Below are 21,343 nucleotides of genomic sequence, written 5' to 3' on the forward strand. Positions count from 1 at the left end.
GCATCAAAACAAAAAATGTTAATAACAAATGATGACTTTCCCAATCCCTTACACACATTGAGTTGTATTAATTTCTTTTGTGAACAGTTTTCTCTTCTGTTTCACGTTTCTTGAACTGTTGTTCTCTGCCAACTTCTTTTTCATATTGAACTCTCATGTTCCTGTCTTCTTTTAATTTATAACCATTTAAGTATTCTTCAGTTGTTATAAATTATGCTTGTCCTACCGACTGCACTGTGGTGCACTTGATACCAATTAAAGCTGGTCTCGAAATCCTAGTGTTAAAAACAAACAAACAAACAAAGAAAGAAACAAAACACCCAAGCCCAAACAAACCAACCAACCCAGCAATTACTCCAAGAAATTCTCAGGTATCTGAGTAAGACACTCCTAAGTATAAGGCTATTCTAATCATGCACCTCAGCTAAGGAACAAGACCACAAACCATATCAGAAACCCTTTATGATAAAGTTTTGTTATGATAAAGTTACAAGATTAGTGGCTGACAAGAACCCAATAGATGAAATAACCCGATTATATGAAAGCACTTAATACTGTTTCTCCTGGCATCTTCCTTGCAAAATTAATTAAAACCAGACAGGATATATGAGTCCCATGAATTGAAGACTGGCCTTAAGACTGCAAGGAGTGATTACACACTGCCTTAAATCACATTAAGCAAAGTGTCTGGGAGAATGTCCACAGGGTATTAGATTGGTTATAATCTAGTATTTCCATTAGTGCTTGGGAAAGTAAAGAGTAAGTTAATTAATGTTGAGTACACATTAACTAGAAGCTATCTGTGAAAACCAGCATTGCCTACAGTATAAAGAATCTTTTTAAGGTAGAAAATATACGCAAAAAACTTTAAAAAGCTAAATTGTTTCCTTTTATTACAAATAATTAATACAAAGTGAATTTTTACCAAGTCCTATATATACATGTAAAGCTGATGGGGAAGCACATCAGCCACCCCAGGAAGCCTAATGCCTCTTCATCTAAACTTACAAATTATAGAAATGCAGAAACTCACAGAATGATGAGTGTGTGGATCTAGAATTAGTCCTACACAGGGCTGGAGAGATAGCACAGTGATTGCAAATGCTTACTGCTCTTGCAGAAGACCCAGAAGGTTCAGTTCCCAGCACTGCTTGGCTCACAATCATCTGAAACTCTAATTCTAGGGGTTCCACACTCTCTTCTGGCCTCTATAGAGATGAGCCTCACATGTGATATATATTTATTTGGGGAAAACCCCTCACACAATAAAATAAAAATAAGTCTTCAAAACCAAAAATGAATACAATAATTGTGCTGGGCAGTGGTTGCATGTGTCTAAAATCCCAGCACTTGGGAGGCAAAGGCAGTCTAATCTCTCTGAGTTCAAGGCCAGCCTGGTTTATAGCATGAGTTCCAGGACAGCCAGGGTTGCCAAAACAAAACAAAACAAAAACCAAAACAAAAAACCATAAAAACAAAGCAAAAAAACACCCCCAACCTAAAACCCAATAATCTTATGTCCATCTACATCATGCAACAGCTTTCACTAATGTCAGCATTTCCTTTTACTTTATGTTCATGGGTGTTTTGTTTACATGTCGGTCTGTGCACCAACTGCCTGCCTGGTAACCCAAGGAATATAGAAGAGGGCATCAGGTCACGTGAGATTGGAGTTACAGACAGTTGTGTTCTTGTATGTGGGTACTAGAAATTGAACCCTGGTCCTGGGGCAGAGCAATGCTCTTAACTGCTGGGCCATCTCTCCAGCCAACATCTCCTATTTCTTGTTTTGTTTTTTTTTTTAGAGACAAAGTTTTGCCATATAGTCCACGTAGGTCTCTAATTCATGATCTTACTATCTGAGCCCCCTGAGTGCTAGGAGGAGTAGAGAAGGGAAACAGTAACCAGGATATATTATGCGAGCAAAAATGCTATTTTCAATATAAGGAGGAAAAAGAAGCAACGCTATACTGCAAATAGTTTTCTGGTTATGAATACACAAAGCCAAGAGATATCTTACTGAATGAGACCTATGCTAAAAATCCCCGAGGAAGTTCAAGAAAAAGATAATTAACAAAGTCCAGAGAGAGCATGGTGGGCATATTTTTGTTTGTTTGTTTGCTTGTTTGTTTTTCTAGACAGGGTTTCTCTATGTAGCCCTGGTTGTCCTCCACTTCCTTTGTAGACCAGGCTGGCCTCAAACTCACAGTGATCCGCCTGTCTCTGCCTCCTGAGTGCTGGGATTACAGGAGTGTGCCACCATGCCTGATCCTGTGGGGGGTGTGCACACGCCTTTAATCCCAGCATTTTGGAGGCAGAGGCAAAAGCAGGCGCACCTCTGCGACTCGAGTCTATCTTTGTCTATATAGTGAGTTGCAGGCTAGCCAGGGCCATAGTAACAAGAACAAAACACCATCTGGCAAATGATGTCCTTGATTACCAGAACTAAGAAGCTGTACATTTTCTCTTCCGTGGCCTCAAAGTCTCAAGCGTAGAAGCTACAGTGAATGACAAAACTTGAAATTCTTTGGAAGATAAGTAGAAGCCACTTCACTTTCATGATAGCCTAGGGAACTACATTTCATCTTGTAGAATCCAAAGAGAAAAAGGAATTCTATAAGCAACAGCATGAAATGATTTGTTTTCAAAAGAAACACCTGAGACTGAAGAAGTTGAACATTTTCCGTTATTGCCTAGGCCACTTAACAGACAATTAATAGCTGGTAATAATGCTGGCCAACTGAAACCCTAGTGCAAAACGCCAACATTGATACTCACGTTAGGAAGAGTACGTAGGCTGGAGATAGCTTGGTGGGAAAAGGCTTGGCACTGAATTTTACAATTTGAGTTCAGTCCCTGGACCCACAAAATGGAAGGAGAGATACAACTTCCAAGTGTGTTTTTTCTAATAACACAGACACATTCTAAATAAATAAATTGTAGTAACTTTTTTTTTTTAAAGAAAAGTATTTAAGGGTTGGAGAAATGGCACTGGGGTTCAAAGCAACCACTGCTCTTGCAGCAGAGCCAGGTTCAGTTCCCAGCACCCACATGGTGTCTTACAATTGTCTGTATCTCCAGTTCCAAAGGATCTAACACCCCCTTCTGACGTCCACAGGCTTCTGCAAGCACATGGTGTACAAACATATACTCAGGCACACACACCTACATGTTAAATAAATACATAAATCTAAAACCCAATCATACAAAAAAGAAAAGTACTTACAGCCTGGCTTTTGTTATTGCTAACAAGGAGTAAATATGATCTGCAACTAGATGATGCCAATTCTTTCTCTATGTTAATATGACTTTATCTGGCTTAAACTAGCAAGACAAAACAAATCAATAACCTTATCTAGAGGAAATAAAGCCAAGTAAAATTGCACCCCAAACATCAATGTTTATGTCAGTCTTTAGCGCTTTCTTGCTCAGCTGTACAGTGTCCAATCATCCCTGAAATACAAGTGATTGGACTCTGCTGGGCTCACCAGTTAAGGGGAGGGAACATTTATCTACCGTCAATTCATGGGACAGTAATCTCCTTCCCACTCCTCTGATTAGGAACAAGCAGGATGCTAGAGAAAGGCCTCAACAGCTTTAAAAATAAATAAATAAACCCAGCCCCTTCTGCTCACAGAATACAGAAAAGATTGGCATTTATACAAGAGAAAGCGATGGGTCCAAACAAAAGCCAATCTAAAGGAAGAGCACAAGCTAGCTGGCATTATTACTAGCAGGATAGCATACTTGTTAAAAATGTATATTTTAATTTTCTGTATTGCAAAAGGCCCCAATTTGCCCAGGGATCCAGCTAAGCTGCCATTTTCTACAGCGACAGAGTGTAATCTTTATTTAATGGATTTAGCATCTATCTTTACTAGAGTGGTCTCTAAGGAACAGGGGAGGGGAGAACACAGGGGCAGGGAAGAGCCGATCTGGTCCCCCTCCCCCTTTCATCCATCTAGCACTCATGTTTGTGTTCAAAATTCAATTACCTCCTTATTGATACTTCACAGAGATATTTAAGCTGCAAACATGAAGCCCTGATTTCCCAAGGGGCCATGCCCCTCTCTATTTCACTGCTCTGCTTCCCCCAGGGTGAATTCCTGAGGCGTCCATATTAATAGGTAATCAGTCACAATTCATTTATTAAACAGCTAGCAAGGTTTATCAGCCTGCCCTGATTAGCCCGAAGAAACCGCTGAATTCCTAATTTATTTATGGAAATGTAAGTGTCTTTTTGAATTCCATTCAGGACTTGCCGAGGTGTTTGGGTTTAACGCGCAGACATCTAACAGGCAGCACAAGCAGCAAGCAGGCTTTCCAGGAAAAAGACATTGCTTGACACTAGAAGGCGAAGCGCCAGGGACAGACACTGCAGAGATTCTTCTGGCCTCGGATTTGGGTCCCCATAATCCTTGGATTAGTGCTTATCTGATTGCTTTCTGTTTACATAAAAGAGTTGGAAATGCTGTCACTAGGCAGCCATAGCTATCCAGTGCAACAAAAAAAAAAATCAATCTCTGGGATGCTGCTTTTTGATTGGCAGAAAAGTGGCCCTTAATGGAGTAGAATTGAGGACCTCAGTGATTTAAAAGACAATAATTCTTAGCAGAGTTTAAACCAGGCTGGAATACAAACCAAACCCACTAACACAATACTTTTTTTCCCAAGCATTCATCTTAGAATAGTAACTAAACCAGATCCTGTTTTAATCTTACACTGCTGGAGGCTACCTTGACAAAATAGCTTTGTATATAATCTCCACAATTCTAATCAATTAACAATTCATACAAAATTGCCCATTACTGATTAAAAGGACAGTTTAGATTAAATAAAGCTCTTAGGAGTAACATCAAAATGCATCCAAAATGTCCCCCAATAGGTGAAATTAGAGAAGAAAATGTTCTAGGGAATAAGGAGATTCTATTACTCAAACCTCTGCTTCCAACAGAATTAGAACTGATTTTTTAGGATAAATGATAAAAATATGAAAACAACGTAAGGAATATTGTCAATATTTCAACGTCAACAAAGAACACAGTTGTTTATTTTTACTTATCCACCATTGGTATTTTCAAATTCTCCTCTGCCTTCCCCCATATGACACAGTGAGATACATGTCAGCTGACTTCCAGCTGAGCGACATTCCACAGTACCCCTGACCAGTACCTCTAAGAAACCATCCAGTCTTCAAAAACAAGGAAAACCTGAGAAGAGCTTAAAGAGGTGTGACTATAACTGTAATTTGGAAAACTGACATTAAGAATAAACTAAGAAGGGCTAGAGAGATGGCTTAGAGGTTAAGAGCACTGGCTGTTCTTCCAAAGGTCCCGAGTTCAATTCCCAGCACCCACATGGTGGCTCACAACCATCTATAATGAGATCTGGTGCCCTCTTCTGGCCTTCAGGTGCCTGCAGGCAGAATACTGTATAAATAATAAATAAATCTTAAAAAAAAAAAAAGAATAAACTAAGAAAATCAAAGCCCTAAGTTTTATGGACTTTATTGACTCATTAACTGCCCCACCAATCCCCACCCCAGACAGATTTTCTAGCTGTCCTGGAACTTGCTCTTTAGACCAGGCTGGCCTTGAACTCAGATCCTAAGGCTTCTGCCTTCCAAGTGCTAGGACCGAAGGTGTATGCACACCATCAACACCTGGCTGATATATTAATTTTTAAATTAAGAGTGGTTTATTTATTATTGTGTGTGTGTATACACAGATGTGCCATACTGGACACCTTTTGTGGAAATGGTCCTCATTTCCTGTTTTTATTTGAGGTCCAGGGATTGAACTCAGATCATGGCAAGGCTTTAATAACTGAGCCATCTTACCAACAAATATGCCACACTAATGAGAACTCCCTTTTACATATAAAACTATAATAAAATGTTTATTTAAAAACAAATAGTGACAATTTACAGACTAGATCAGAAAACAGCCAAAATATGAATAATAATTTTGTGTATTTAAAAAACAGGGTATACTTCTGAAAAAAATCACTTTCCACTTCAAATTATCTCCAGAATATTAAAAGATAACACATTTATAAGTTTTTAAAAAATCATGCAATCTTATTTTTACCTAACAGAAATAAAAAAAGTACATTAGTTACAATTTTGAGTGTATCCCCCCCAAAAGACATTATCATATAAATTATAGAAAACAGAAAACTGCTTTTTAAAAGGCATGTGTACAATACGTAGGAAGAAAGGGAAAGCAAACTCAGCTCTAATATTAACATACTATTAGAAGGTGTCTGTAAATAATTATAGTACATGCATGCTTAAACTAGACTGTATATCCCTCTTTATTCCTCTCCTTAAATTGAATCTTCTAGAAATTATTTGCCTGTGCTCTAAGGACAAAATACTTCTACTTAAGTTAGAAGCATACATTTCCTATACTCTCAAATTAGTCACTTCATGCATTAGGATTCTGATAATAATCCCCAAGTGAAACATTTTTCCTTTAAAGCCTGATGTCTTCATTTAAAAATACTACATTTAGAGCCGGGCGTGGTGGCACACGCCTTTAATCCCAGCACTCAGGAGACAGAGGCAGGCAGATCACTGAGAGTTCGAGGCCAGCCTGGTCTACAATGTGAGTCCAGGACAGCCAAGGCTACACAGAGAAACCCTGTCTCAAACAAACAAACAAACAAAAAACAAAACAAAAACAAAAACAAAAACTATATTTGGCTCTGGCTTTTAAAATACTACACACAGAACAGCCAAGACTCAAGTGTGTGGTGTGGGCCAGCAAGATAGGTCAGCAGGTAGTTAGTTATCTACCACCAAGCCTGAAAAGGACCCACATGGTGGAAAGAGAACTGAATCCTTTTAAATTGTTCTCCGATCTCACCACCTCCAACCTCTCTCTGACTAAAATGTAATTTAGATCCATCAATTAATTAGCTGGGCCGTGCCTTTGCCATCCTACTCTACAGAGCAAGTTCCAGGACAGCCAGCTCTACACTGAGAAGCCCTATCTTGAAAAACAAACAAACAAATAAACAAACAAAAATCCCTCAGATTCCTCAAGTACATCATGGTAACCAGAGCATTATATGCTAAAAGTAATGGCTATGGACTCAAGTGGCTTAGATTGATTCACAGCTCTACGACTGGTCCAAACCTTTGTCATCTGTAAAATGGGGTCAATAGTCTTCGGAGACAAAGCATGTGAGTGCACTTCCTGTAATGCCTATTAGAAAAGACTCAAATAATGATGGCTGTTAAAGCTATGATATCAGTTTTCTGCTATAGGAAAATTCCAGAAAACAATTCAACAGTATAAAAAGCAATGTAGCATCCATCCATAGGGCCCCCATTATCAATACAATGCCCTAAAGATAATGCACCAATGCATTATTATTTACCATCTGGACTGCACAGACAAGAAAAAGAAATTTTGGGTTGGAGAGATGGCTCAGAGGTTAAGAGTACTGACTGCTCTTCCAAAGGTCCTGAGTTCAATTCCTAGCAACCACATGGTGGCTCACAACCATCTATAATGAGATCTGATGCCCTCTTCTGGCCTGCAGGCAAAACACTGTATACATAATAAATAAATTAATTTAAAAAAAGAAAGAAAAAGAAATTTTAGGCTAGCAGTCACTAGCTGATAAAATTTAATATAAAAATAGACTATTCAATAACATTTTATTTGTATTAATATAAATAGCAAAGGCCTCAGAGGTTAAGAGCACTTGTGAGCCAGGCAGTGGTAGCACATGCCTTTAAGCCCAGCACTCGGGAGGTGGAGGCAGGCGGATCTCTGTGAGTTCAAGGCCAGCCTGATCTACAGAGTGAGTCCAGGACAGCCAAGGTACACAGAGAAACCCTGTCTCAAAAAACAAAAACAAAAACAAAAACAAAAACAAAAACAGAGCACTTGCTGCTCTTCCAGATAACCTGGGTTTGATTCCCAGCACCCCCTAGATGGCCCACAATCATTTGCTGTTTCACTTTCAGGAAAGCTTTTCTAGCCTTTGCAGGCACCAGGAATACAAGTGATGTGCATATGCACATGCAGGCAAAATACCTATACACAGAAAATAAAAATCCAACAGCAAAACAGATCAACTAGTTTTTCTCTCAATTTCTGTTCAAACAACACTCCAATTTCCTCATCAGTAAATTTCACCCACATCTGTGCCCACAGCAGGTAGCAATGATCTCAATCTTGGAACACACAGCCAGTCCTATATATCAACACTCCCTGCAGTAATATCATAATAAACAAACTTCTGAGGGCTATTCTAGGATTTAATGCAGAAAACTGTATCTTCTAGATGTCTCTTAACTCTAAATCCTGTTGCTTCATTCAAGATAATAATATAGCAAATGAAAAAGATTCTTGTTTACTTGTCCCACTTACGGGATCCCCTTCACTCCTAGTGAAAGAGTTGCTAAGATTCACTCCATGTGCCCACTAACCAAAAACTTCAAAGGAAATGCTGCCATCTACTGAACCACATTCATTATCAACCTTCCTGACATCCAGCGGCACCTCACTTAATGACGCATCGTGAGCAGAATTTTAATATTAAGGTTGTTTGTGTTAAAAACAACAACAACATCAAGAGCAAAACCAGCCAGGCATGTTGATACACACCTTTAATCCAGGCACTCGCGAAGCAGACAGGCAGGTCTCTGTGAGTTCAAGGCCAACCTGGTCTACACAGCAAGACCAGGTCTCAAAAGACAAAACAAACAAATACAAACAAAAGCAAATTTTTAAGGCACAAAAGCATTGTACATATTAATAGCTGCCAGCAACAAAAACAACCCCAGGAAATATTTCCATGATTCTTATGCCATTATGTAAGTCTACTAAGAAAATACTTAGAAATCTGGAGGATGGGCTCCCTTCGTCTTCAGGCTCTCTTCCCTGCTGGCTGGAAAATCACTGCTGCTCAATATCCTTCCTTCATGAGCTTCAAAAACCAACCCAGCTATAAGAGCTACACTGCAACCTAAGTGTATTGTACTCCAGTCAATATATGTCAGTGTGCATTTCTTGTCTTTAAAAACTTTTACTTTTAGGGGGGAAACATATATATAGAAAACTGAATAAGTATATGTAAGAAACTTTACAAAATCATATATTCATGAAACAACAAAATATAAAGAGAACAACTATTGTCACCCAAAAGCCTCTCTCCCATGGGTCCTCCCAGCCATCACCGTGATCCCAAGGCAACCCTTACTCTGGTCTGACAGGGTGTTTTTTGAACTTTCTGTGAGTGAGGTTGTACAACCTGGGCTCTTCTGTATTTTTCTAACACTTAATGGCCCTACAATGACTGTGCTACTGTATACATTTAACAGTTTGTGTATTTTCATAGTTATAAATATTCTGTTACATTCTTTTAAAATGTTTAAATGTGTATGCATTCAAGAGTATATGTACGTGCGCTGCACGCATTCAGGAGCCCACAAAGGTCAGAAGAGGACTTTGGATCCCTGGGAACTGAGTTAGAGTTGGTTGTGAGCGGTCATGTGGATGTTGGGAAAAAATCTGGGTCTCTTGCAAGTGCTCAGCTGCTGAGCCACCTCTCTTACACCTCTCTTACAGTCTTGCACACAAATGATTATAGTACTCAGGCTACAGTCAGTGCACTTAAGCCTCCCTAACCTTGTATCTGTCTTTTCCTATACATATTTATACTTTTCTGTTTTTAGGCTATACGCCTAGCACTAGAATCACTGTGTCATCGGGCATATGTCTGCTTACCAGTTTTCCAAAATGGTTATATGAATGTTCACATGTCTCAGCAAGGCAAAGGGTTGGTACAGAGTGAAGCCACCCCCATTTTTTGCCTCCTCTGCACACTCTCACTTGCTTTTCTGCTGTATTATCATGCAGCATGAGGGTCTTAACAAATGCACATATCCAACTTAAACTGCAACCCACCAGAACTGTCAGCTAAAGAATGCCTTATTCATAAGGTCATGGAGCATCAGGCGTCCTGTAACAGTAGCTGAGCACTTACTAATTCAGGGACAGTATTTCAAACTACAGATTATTTGAAGCTGAAGTGATCTGAAGTATTATGAAGCAGGCTGGAAGGGATTAGGTAAAGAGAGGCCAGAGGCTGCTGAGCTCACCATCCTTTCCCAGAGTCTGGAGCTCCCACCTGGATCTGGAGCCCAGGGATTGCCGAAAGCCTGTATCTACACACCTGAAGCTCCATTCAAGCTCTCTTAACCCTTACCAGGACCTCTGGCTCCTAAGGCTCCTAAGGAGATTGTGCATATTGTTTCTTGTTTTGTGGTTCTGGGTGGAAGTCAGGACCTGGCACATGCTAGGCCAACTAAGCTGCATTCCTGCCCTTGGCTTTCTTTTTGTTTGCTTTTGTTTTTGTTTTTTCAGACAGTATCTCTTACCTTGTAGCCCAGGCTGGCCTTAAGCTCCTGGCACTAGTCTCCTGCCAGAGGCTCCCACATGCTGAGATTACAGACAACAGCCCCTATGCCACTTTAGCCTTTGGCTTTTTGAGGCAGAGTCATTTTATAAAGCTTAGGCTGGCTACAAATGCATTAGGTAGCCGAGGCTGGCCTCAAACTAATAATCTTCCTGTTTCTACCTTTCCAGTGCTGTTTATGTGTGTGTGAAATATCATATAGAGATATTTAGAAGATATGGTTTTCAACATCAAGTAACTTATTTCAGTTAGAATTCAAAGACATTTTTATACCCTAACTTCCTCCTTATTCCATATGATCGCATGGAATGTGTTTTAAATACTCAATAATATTACTGGAATTGAATGGAATTACTATAATTGGAGCCTTTCTCCGCAAGAGATCTCCTATTCGTAACAACAAAGATGCTTGTCAATAAAGTGAGAATACTGTGCCTAACCTCATTCATGTACTGAGCAGGCCCGGCAGTCTTATCTCATCATGATGTCTCAACTTAAGGGCAAAAAGGAGACAGCTGCCAGAATATTTTAATACCTATGAATTTAGAGAATTGCTTTGCGTCAGTCTAATCATTTTGTAGAGTTATGAACATATCTGCTACAAAAGTGGTACTATAAGTATGTGTCCTTATATAGCTTAGGGTAATAAAACATTACATAGTTCTGGGTCAAAACCTGCCAAGCCAGAACTGATATATATCAGGGCTGCTACAAATTTAACACTGTTCCTGCTAATCTTTTTTAAAGATTCTTGAATAGTTTAAAAAAAAAAAAAGACTGGCTGCTATAGCTAACTGCTTCAGGGCTTTAACAATAAGTCATGCTTAATGAATATTTAAAACCATCATTGTATGTCATAAAGAAGTAAAAATTTGACATGGAAAAAGCATTTTAAAAAAGAATATTTATTTTAAAAGAAGGGTTTTTGAGACTCCAATAGATGATAAATCCACTGTACACAGAAAGCAAAAATAACCAAAATCATTGTCAAGGTACAGGTCCCATTCACCAGGCCAAGGATGCATGACAGTGGTGACTTTTCCATTTTCCTTTGTTGCCACTCACAGGCTTAATAGGATAAATACAGAGAGGCACTTTTTGGTTCAGTGGCCAAATTATGCCATATGATCTGCTTCTCTAACTGTTTAATTACTGGCCTATATGAGTGAGAACAGACAAACCAGCAATGGTTTTTACTGGATTGTCAGCAAGGGAAATGGATATGAATACAAGGATTTGAGTTGGTCAATGCAATAGCAACTGCTATACAGAATGATACATTTTACATAGAAGCAGACAGGGAGGAGGGAACCAACTTATCACTGGTAATATAAGGATTTGTTTCTTTTATTTCACTTTCCCCACGGCCTATTCTATCTCTCGTGACTATAAACTACGTTAGTCAAGTAGCTCACACTTAGTACGCTGCCTTCACTGTGAGCAAACCTTCTATAAATTGCCTTGTTTCTATAACAAGATCATTAGCTTTGAGAGATCCTTATGTGTTTGACACCCAAGGTCTAGCATACTGCTTCTCAAAACAGCCTATAATAAATGGTCTACTTATTATCCTTATTATAATATATAAATCCTAAGAAATAGATGTTAACCCTTGATAGGATCCCAGATACTGAAATAATACCAAGGAAGATCAGACATAATTCAAATAGAGAAATATACAAGGAAAAAGACAAGTGAAAGAGACTTACTCATGACTTGAAAAATAATAAAACAGTATACATTAAAGAGGAAAACGACCCTTCAACTAGAAGCAGGCCTATAAGAGAGACTCCTTCACATCCCTGTGATTCTTGGACAAGGAATTTTTTCCTTTTTCCTCATACAACTTAAAAATTGAGACATAACTCACATATCATAAAAATAGTACCCTTTTTTAAAAGTTATAGTGAACTACACATAAAACTTGCCATTTTAACCGCTTTATAATACACAATTCATCTGCTATCATTAAGATCAATTCATATCAAACAGCCAATCTCAAGAACTTTTCATCCTCCACAAATGAAAATCAATAACAATTAAAAACAACTTCCCATCCTCTCTCCTCCCAGCTTGCAGCCACTAGTCTGCTTTTTGTTTCTATGGATTTGGTCACTTTAATTACCTCAAGTGACTGGAATCATATGGTATTTGTCTTATTGTGACTGTTCTTTCCAAGTTAGTGCAGTATAGGTCAGATTTTCCTTCTTTCACAGTTGACTGAAAGTCCACTGTATGTGCTCACTGCAATCCTTGTTTAGCCATCTATTTGTCGATGTGCATGCAGGTCACTTTCCTGTTGTTGTTTTCCTCCCACTTTCTCTTTTTTTTTTTTTAACTGTATCCAGCTTTATTAAAGATACTTTTCATAAACAATCATGGTATTTCAGGCAGGACGTGGGCAGACAATCATTAACAGTATACAAGAACTTCCAAACTCCCTTCTTGTATAGACTACCAAAATCAGAAAGCCACTATAAAACCCAATGAAATCTCCATTCAATGCTTTGAAAAGGGGGAAGTAGCTTAGAGTGAGGGTTGACATTTCACCTTAAGGATGTTGTTTAACAACTTTTCACAAGCCGACCCTGACTTTCAGGAAATGAAATGAAAATGGCAGAATTATCAATCTGAAGATCCAGTCTTTTATAAAAGGAACCACCGCTCTTCTGAGGACACTCAATGACATCACTGCAAAGTCCAGATTGCCCAACAGACTGGAAAAACAATTTTGGGGGTCAGGTTCCAACAGGTCTCTGGTTTTAAGGGAGTTAAGTCGATGATGGTATGTGGTAGGAGGATACAAAAGTCAATTTAGTTTTCCCACATCACGAGGCATTTTGTGCCATGGTGGCCACATATGTCAACACCAGGATGCCTCTTGGGAGCCAACAGGAGCCTTTGAGAATTATCAGGGGAAGAAGTTTTCCATCATCAATCTAGCTTGGGAGACATTATGTTAGTGACACATGTTCCTTCCCCCCCAAACAATGAAGTGTTCTGTGTGCTAACATCATAGCTTAAAAAAAAAAAAAAGTAAAACAAAATTCTGCTTTTATAAAACTTGATAAAAAATAGTATTTCAAACTGTACAGTCACCAGAAGTACACAGTTATCAAAAATGCACACACGTCACTTGGCATCTCCAGCACCTTCGGCTTTCTGGGCCTGGTCTGTTTTGGCGTCTCCATTTTCCGCGGGATTATTTGCATCCTTACTGGCATCAGCTTTCCCTTTCTTCCCCTTGGGTACCTTCTCTCCCTTCTTTGCAGGGGTCTTTTTAGTCTTGGGCTCTGGCTTTGGAGGAGCAGGTTTAGCAGACAAACGTGCAGATCTTCTCTGTGGCTCATCCTTCACCTTGGCTTTATCTCCTTTAGCATCCCCTTCGGCCTTTCTTTTGGGCATGGCGGCGGTGGGGGAACATCGGCGCTGAACGCGGGGGATACAGCTGCGCGCGGGCTTGGTCCGTCCGGGGGTCGCTCTCGATGCTTCTTCACACTGCTCCTCCTCCCACTTTCTCAATGGTACTTTTACAGAACAAAGTTCTGAACTTTGATGGACATCAACTTTGTCCCCCATTTCTATGCTTTATGCTTTCAGTATCACATCTAAGAAACAACCACTAATTTGAAAGTCATGAATATTTAGGTTTCTTTCTAAAAAGAGTTTTAAAGTTCTCTCTCTCTCCCTTTCTCCCTCCCTACCCTCCCTCGTGTGTGTGTGTGTGTGTGTGTGTGTGTGTGTGTGTGTGTGTGCGTGTGCGTGTGTGCGTGCGCGCGCGCGTGCGTGTAGGCTTAGCTGTCCTGGACTCACTTTATAGACCAGGCTGGCCTTGAACTCACAGAGATCCACCAGCCTCTGCCTCCCAATTGCCTGGATTAAAGGCGTGTGCCACCACTGCCCAGCAAAGTTCTATCTCTTAAATTGCAATGATCTTAATAGACAATGATTTATTTTCAGTTAGTTTTTGTATATCGTGAGGGAGGAGTGAGATATGGTCTAAATTTACTAATGGATACTCAGTTGTCATTATATCATTTGTTAGACTATAGATCCCCCTTTCAAATAGTTTTTAAAAAAAGATTTATTTATTTTATTTATTGCATATGAGTGCTTTATCTGCAGGAAAAGGCACCAAATTTCATTATAGATGGTTGTGAGCCACCAAGTGGTTGCTGGGAATTGAACTCAGGGCCTCTGGAAGAGCAGGTGGTGCTCTTAACCTCTGAGCCATCTCTCCAGCCCTCAAGTAGTGTTTGAAGTCCTATCAAAACCCAAATGACTTTAAGTGTAAAGACTGATAGCTAGGGTTTCAATTCTATTCCATTGATCTGTGTGCTATCTTCATGCCACTTTCACATGCATTGATTGCTATAGCTGAGGCAGAAAGAAAGACAAGGAAAACTATGGGAGCATGAGGAAAAAATGAATACTTTATCCTGGAGCATGTTGCCAGCCAAGAGTAAAGAAATGCAACACGGCCTGGAGAGATGGCTCAGAGCTTAAGAGCACTGTCTGCTCTTCCGGAGGACCTGAGTTCAGTTCCCAGCATCCACATGGTGGCTCACAACCATCGATACCCTCTAATGCCCTCTTCAGGCATGCAGGCGTACATGCAGTTACAGCACTCATATACATAAAATAAACAAAATCTTAAAAAAATAGAAATGCAACACAACTAACAATATTTGCTGTAAAGAGTGCTAAAATAGAGACAGTATTCCTTTATATAGAAAGAGTTTATATAAAAATGTTTTAACAGAACTCTGGTGCCCCATATTTGGCCACTACCCCTTGGTGGGGAGGCCTGTTGGCACTCAGAGAAAGGATAAGCAGACTACCAGGAAGAGACCTGATAGGCTGTGACCACATGGTGGGGGAGGAGGTCCCCTTCTGTCACAGACCTAGGGGAGGGGAATAGGGTGAAAGAGGGAGGGAGGGAGGGAGGGAGGAACGGGAAGGAGACAAGGAAGGGGATAACAATTGAGAATCTGAATAAATCAATTAAATATAAATAAATAAATAAATGAATAAATAAATACAAAGAATGTTTTAACAAGAATGAACCACGCTTAAAGCCTAAGTGTGTATGATCTTTTTCCCCACCAAGCTGTAAACTTAACATTTTCTAAGACTCTCAGGAAAACCATTACTAAACATGACCCCTGTGCGACCTTACAGGCTCCACAGTCTTATCAAACTGTAACCCCACTGCCAGGTGGCATCACATTCTTTTAATCCCAGTACTTGGAAGGCAGAGGCAGGTGGATTTCTGAGTTCAAGGCCAGCCTGGTCTACAGAGTGAGTTCCAGGACAGCCACAGCTACATAGAGAGACCTTGTCTTTAAAAAAAAAAAAAAAGCAACTCCATTGAAGACACCCTATATTACTATTGAAAGTATGTGTGAGAAACAACCCTTTGCAGTGTAACTTGAAAGCTATCAACAATGGTAATGGTATAATGTGCACACCGAAGGCACTAATGGCAACTCATCTTTGAGAGCCCCACACCATGCTCTTGAATGTGCCTTTTTCTTCCTTGAGTACCTTTCTATTTTTAATAAGTTTCAACTCTGCTTGATATTGGCTTGTCCTGAAATTCTTTTCTACCTAAAATCCAAGGAATTTTTATCTGAGTTGAGGTCCCCAAAAAGACTAGGGGAATTCTTCAGGCTGCTGGAGGTGACAGCAGAGTGGTGTGCCACTGTGCTTCTTTGTCCTTGCCATTGCTGACAGCAGCTTTGAAATAAGTTGTGAGACTAGACGTTATGAATCTTTCTTTCTTTCTTTCTTTTTTGTTATGAGTCTTTCAATTTGGTGTTTTTGTAAGACAATTTAACCATCTGTGTGTGCTGTATAAGAATGTGACCCCCTAGGATTAGTATACCAATTTCTGCAAAACCAGCTTCATTCTGGATACAATTAGAGGACAGAGAAAAATAAAAACTAAAAATAAAAAGGCAAATGAGATGGCTCAGTGGGTACAAGTACTTGCTGTGTCAGGCCTGATGACTTGAGCTCAGCCCCTGGAACCCACCTGCTATGATCTCCCTCTTGTTTATACCTATCAAACAAAAAATCAAAGCACATATAGATGGTAACAGCCTATGGTGCGTACACTCATTTCACACAATGGTAGGAGACAACAGAAGCAGAAACCAATGTAGTTTCTAAGACCAGAAGTAGAGAAAACAGTAGATCTCATTTATGGAAAAAAAAAATCACATTCTTTTCCCAACAACATAAAACTGACTTTCCCTCAACCCTTCTTTTCTTTCCCTTAGCACAGCGCAAGGGATCAAATCCGAGGCTTTGTCACGCTAGACAAGCACTCCACTAATAAGGCATATACCTGAGTCCAAATATGTCTTATAATAAATGAAAATGCCTTTGTTTACATAAAGCATGAAAGAGAAAAAGCAGGTACCAGACAACAGATACCTATTATGTTCCAATTATGCTAAGTGTTGGCAACTTAATGGTGAAAATCCCAGATAACCAGCTCTCCCTTGAGAGCTGACAGTCAGACTGACTCTTCCACACTGTGGTAACATTATGATCTGGATACTGTTTCCCCAACACACAAAAAGCTTGGCCTCCAGCTAGCTGACACTAATGATAGAGGACCACACTGCAGGGCACTTAACTTCACTGAGGATTTAATATACTGATAAATCATAGCTCAAAGGGCTCTGAGGAAGCAAGTCTGCAAGGGCATGGCTTTGAAGGGGTTATGTTGTCTCCAGATTCTTCCTGTCTTTCTCCGTCTTTCTGCTTTCCGGTTGTCATGACACAAGCAGCTTTCCTTTGCTATCACTTTCCATAACACTTCCTTCCTTTAAGTAAGTTCTCTGGGATGTTTCCCTGCAGCAATGAAAAGCTATTGCAAGCAATACACAGTCTAGTCTGTACGGAGAAAAAAGGGTATTCCCTGCGCGCGCAAATGCCTTTCCAAAAGTTAATAGGCCAATTCAGGAGAAAACACTGTCTCAGATCCAGGGCAAGGCCCCTCTCCACACACCTTTAGCTTTCTCACTACTATCTTGAAAAGGGGTCTTGCTGGCTCAGATTTACCTCTTGACTCCCAGGCTCTCACAAGCAAGTCCTGGGACTTTGGTATATGCCACCATGCCGGGGCAAATTTTCTATTTTGTTTTTACAGTTTTTATAAGTATTTTGAGATTGAAATGGAGAAAAGTCTAATTTCTCAAAAGCTTGAATTTCAGGTTCTCCCCATCATGGACAACGGGAAAGTCTTCTTAAAAGCTATAGTTTATAGCTCCAAATCCTATGGTAAAGTTCCTTTTCCTTAATACTTGTAAACTGTCAGCTGGAGAGCAAATACTTAAGATCACGCAACTTTGGCATATTTTTCACCAGCATCCTTAAATGCTAAGAACAAAGCCTGGTAAACGACACTGGGAAAGGTCCATCTCTGGTCCTACAGTGATGAGATCCTTCACTGGACATCAGGAGATCTAAAAGAAATCACTCATGGTGCCTTACGGCGAGAGGGTCTCTCAATGAGACACTGAGTGGAAACACTTAATCCTGACAAGGCAAGAGTGAGGCAAAAGGACACACATAAAGGCGATATGAAAGAACCTAGCGGGAAAAGGGCTGAGAGGTTGGCTAGAGCGGCAGAGGTGTGGTGCTGATCACTAGAACCTTGGGGGTTTAAGATTGAACATGACAGCTGCCGACAGGTAACCACCACCTGTGACCAACAGAGCTTTGAGTGATAAACCAACCCCTGCTACAATTCACGGATTCGTTTGAAGGAAGCTTTTACTTTCTTGAAGATGGCTCTGGAAATACTGTTTCACAATCATAGTCCTTCCTTCCTTTCCCATCGCCTCTTTCTCTGGGCTCTGTTGAGATGTGGCTTTTTCTCTTTCGTTCACGTCATAACCTACAGCAGCCCTTCCTAGCTCTTTTGAGTTTAAGGATTCAGGCAAATTCAAGTTAAAATTTTACTAATAGCTCAATGGGTTTTATCAAAACATTTATTTTAAGTTGTGGGAAAACCACTTTAGTTACTTCTAGTTATAGAATGATTTTCATAAAAGCCCAAATGAGTGATACAACTTGCATTAACTATGTCTTTTTTTTTTTTTTTTTTTTTTTTTTGGCCAGAGGAAAAATTATGTGTTTAGGGTTATCACAAACTTTGGAATTCATAAAGGCACCTGATGAATACCAAGGTCCCATGTAGAAAGCAACAAGTAAATTCTCTAATTTGTCCCAAAAGTTCCAGATGCTCATTTTAAAGGGAGATTTTTATGAGCCTTACATTTAATGAAGGACTGTTAAAGTCACATATTTCTCATCCTTATAAAAATGTAAAAGCCATTCTTAGCTCATAGAGAAAATAAATCTACTTGTAGACCATTTTGCTAACCTAAGTGGTGCTGTTCAATACAGTAGCTGACTAGTTAGTTACATGTGGCTACTAAGCATCTGCTAGTGTGGCTGGAGGGTGACTATTTTGAACAGTACAGCTTGGAGGCCCTCCAATACCAAGAAAAACCTCAGAAATCTCTATACCTGTTACTCATGAGTTGCCTTAAGGCTTAGAAAAGATTAAATAATAAATATTACTATTAAACTAAAAGCTATACATTATTCCAATGTGTAGCATCAAGGTCAGGAAAAGCATTAAGTAGTCATGTTAAGACAAGAAATTTGAGAATGGGTTTAAGAGGTTTTATGTTTAAACAGATCTGCAATGTCCCCAATTTTAATAGGTGTGAACTTTTCTTTTTTATTCTTTTTTCAAGATAGGGTTTCGATGTGTAGCCTTAGCTGTCCTGGACTCACTTTGTAGACCAGGCTGGCCTTGAACTCACAGAGATCCACCTGCCTCTGCCTGCCAAGTGCTGGGATTACAGGCATGCGCCACTGAGCCTAGCTGGTGTGAACTTTTCTATTCTTCAACTTGTAAGTAGATTCTCCTACTGAAGTCATATGCTACTAAAATTAGGTTTGTTAGCCCAAGAAAATAACTGATTTCTCCTATCACTGACCTGAAATGCTCCCAGAAAATTGGTTTGCTTTGATTTATTCATTAAACTGCCACACCCTGGCACGCCCTCAAAGTTCGTGAGACACAACTTTGCTTTGTTAGTTCAGAAAAGGCCTAACTCCTCATTTCCATGCGTTAACAACTTCCCAAGCGCAGTAATGCACCTAGAAACTTGATTTACAGGACTTCTGTGGCCGAAAATGAAGGGAGAAAACATTTTTACAGGACGTCTCTACCAATGCCTTGGATTATATTCAAAGTTGTTTCTCCTACCTAATTGGTACTGAACACTTTTCATTCACCAAAGTAAAGGATGGACAATACACAGCAGGAAACATACCAGTATACAAACAGCTTTCTGATGATGTATGACAAGACTCATGCTAACCCCCTAAAAGTTTTGTCTTCAGCATTTCCCATTTTAAAACAATCCTAAATTAAATACTCCCAAAGAAAGGAAAATCATATGAGAAATCAGTTTGAACCTAGAGCACAAAGCATGAATGTGACCTAATGTGGCAAGCATTAACTTATAAAGCCAAGTCAAATTACCTGGTGAGAGGCACAGTGAGATTCCACGCAGCAATTACCAACAGTGAGGGAGGCCCTCCCGGACACTGTAGGGTGAAAAGTCACCACAGGTGCATAATTTAGGATCTTAACAGCTGTGTAGTAACAAATATAAACTTGACTAAGTACAGAACGTGTCTGGAAGTGTTCATGGAGAAAATGAGGTGATAATGGTCACCTCTGATAAATTCAACACATAATGTTTTTGTTTTGTTTTGTTTTTGACTTTATATTCTCCAATGCTATCTAAATTTTTTCACAGGGAGAGCTTCTATTACTCACATAAGTCTGTGATAATACTCCCTTTAGAGCCCATACAGAGCTCCGAAGTGGTTCCTTCAAAAGAAATATGTGGTTCTTTGCTGTTGCGGTGTCGATAATTTAAATAAGAAGTCAAAGTGGTTCTTTTTGTACTTGAAGCCATTATAGCATTCTAAACACTGCCTTTGTTCATGAATTTCCATAGCGGGCAGGAGAGAGAGAGAGAGAGGCAGAATCGCACAACAGCATCATGAAACCGGAGGGAGAGAGGGCACACTTCCAATAGGACTTGGTAAGACAAGACAATCCACACGTGCCAACCAGTTCCGGGGCTGGGAAGATCTCAGGAGAGCCATCACATTTCAATTACCATCACTAACATTACTTATTATGTGGCCTGCTCCAGTCCCCCAGGAAGGCAGCTTGTGATGATAATGCCCAGCCTCTGCTTGTAAAACAATTCATTAGGCAAAGCAGAACAGCTGGGGCAGCCACGTGCCGCTCTCAGAGCACCGCCCCACTGGGACCTCTGGCCCAGATTTCCCTTTACATGAGGGACAGCTACCACCCCTCTGACAGCTGTAGCGTTCCCCAGGGATACTTCAGGTTTAATCAGGACTTCCTGCACTGCAGAGGGCCATTTGATTTCTAACATAAACTAATGGCACTCTTGCTTTCAGCAGGTTACACCAGACATCAGATAAGAGGCTTTAAGGCAGTTTTATCTTGTTCTAAAGCTCAAGAGTTAATGAGGCAGCAAAAGATATTGTCATAGAGCCCATGTAGCTATATTATCTAATAAACAGACTCTCTCCAAGACAGGTTTAATATGGATCGAGGAGGTAAAGACGGCTGGTTTAATATTGATCCTGTTGGGAGGATGAGAATCCAGTCACTGTGAGCATGACAAAAACACACACAGTGTGTAGTAGGCAGAATGCTACAAAGAAGGTAAGGCGTTGCCTTTAAAAACCAGGAGGAAGATGTTCCCCCTCCCCCCCAAGCAACATAAAACTCAGTTGGCATTTAAAGTTGTCTTTTTGTTTCTTT

General features: G+C 39.9%; 2 protein-coding genes across 4 annotated transcripts in view; both read right to left on the reverse strand.

The window, feature by feature from the left end:
• The window catches only part of LIN52 (lin-52 DREAM MuvB core complex component), a 90,735-nt gene that overhangs the window by 36,887 nt on the left and 32,505 nt on the right, over nucleotides 1-21,343 (reverse strand). The window lies entirely within an intron of this gene.
• Nucleotides 12,755-13,942, reverse strand: LOC311603900 (non-histone chromosomal protein HMG-17-like). The gene has a single exon (XM_084793171.1). It carries the CDS (start codon nucleotides 13,840-13,842, stop codon nucleotides 13,570-13,572), a length of 273 nt encoding a protein of 90 aa, XP_084649297.1. The 5' UTR covers nucleotides 13,843-13,942; the 3' UTR covers nucleotides 12,755-13,569.

This window comes from Acomys minous (genome assembly GCF_964271855.1).
Source record: "Acomys minous genome assembly, chromosome: 8".
NCBI classification, from domain to species: domain Eukaryota; kingdom Metazoa; phylum Chordata; class Mammalia; order Rodentia; family Muridae; genus Acomys; species Acomys minous.

Excerpts from the sequence above, each read along its gene's own strand:
- LOC311603900 (XM_084793171.1), bottom strand. The coding sequence starts at position 13,842 with ATGCCCAAAAGAAAGGCCGAAGGGGATGCTAAAGGAGATAAAGCCAAG.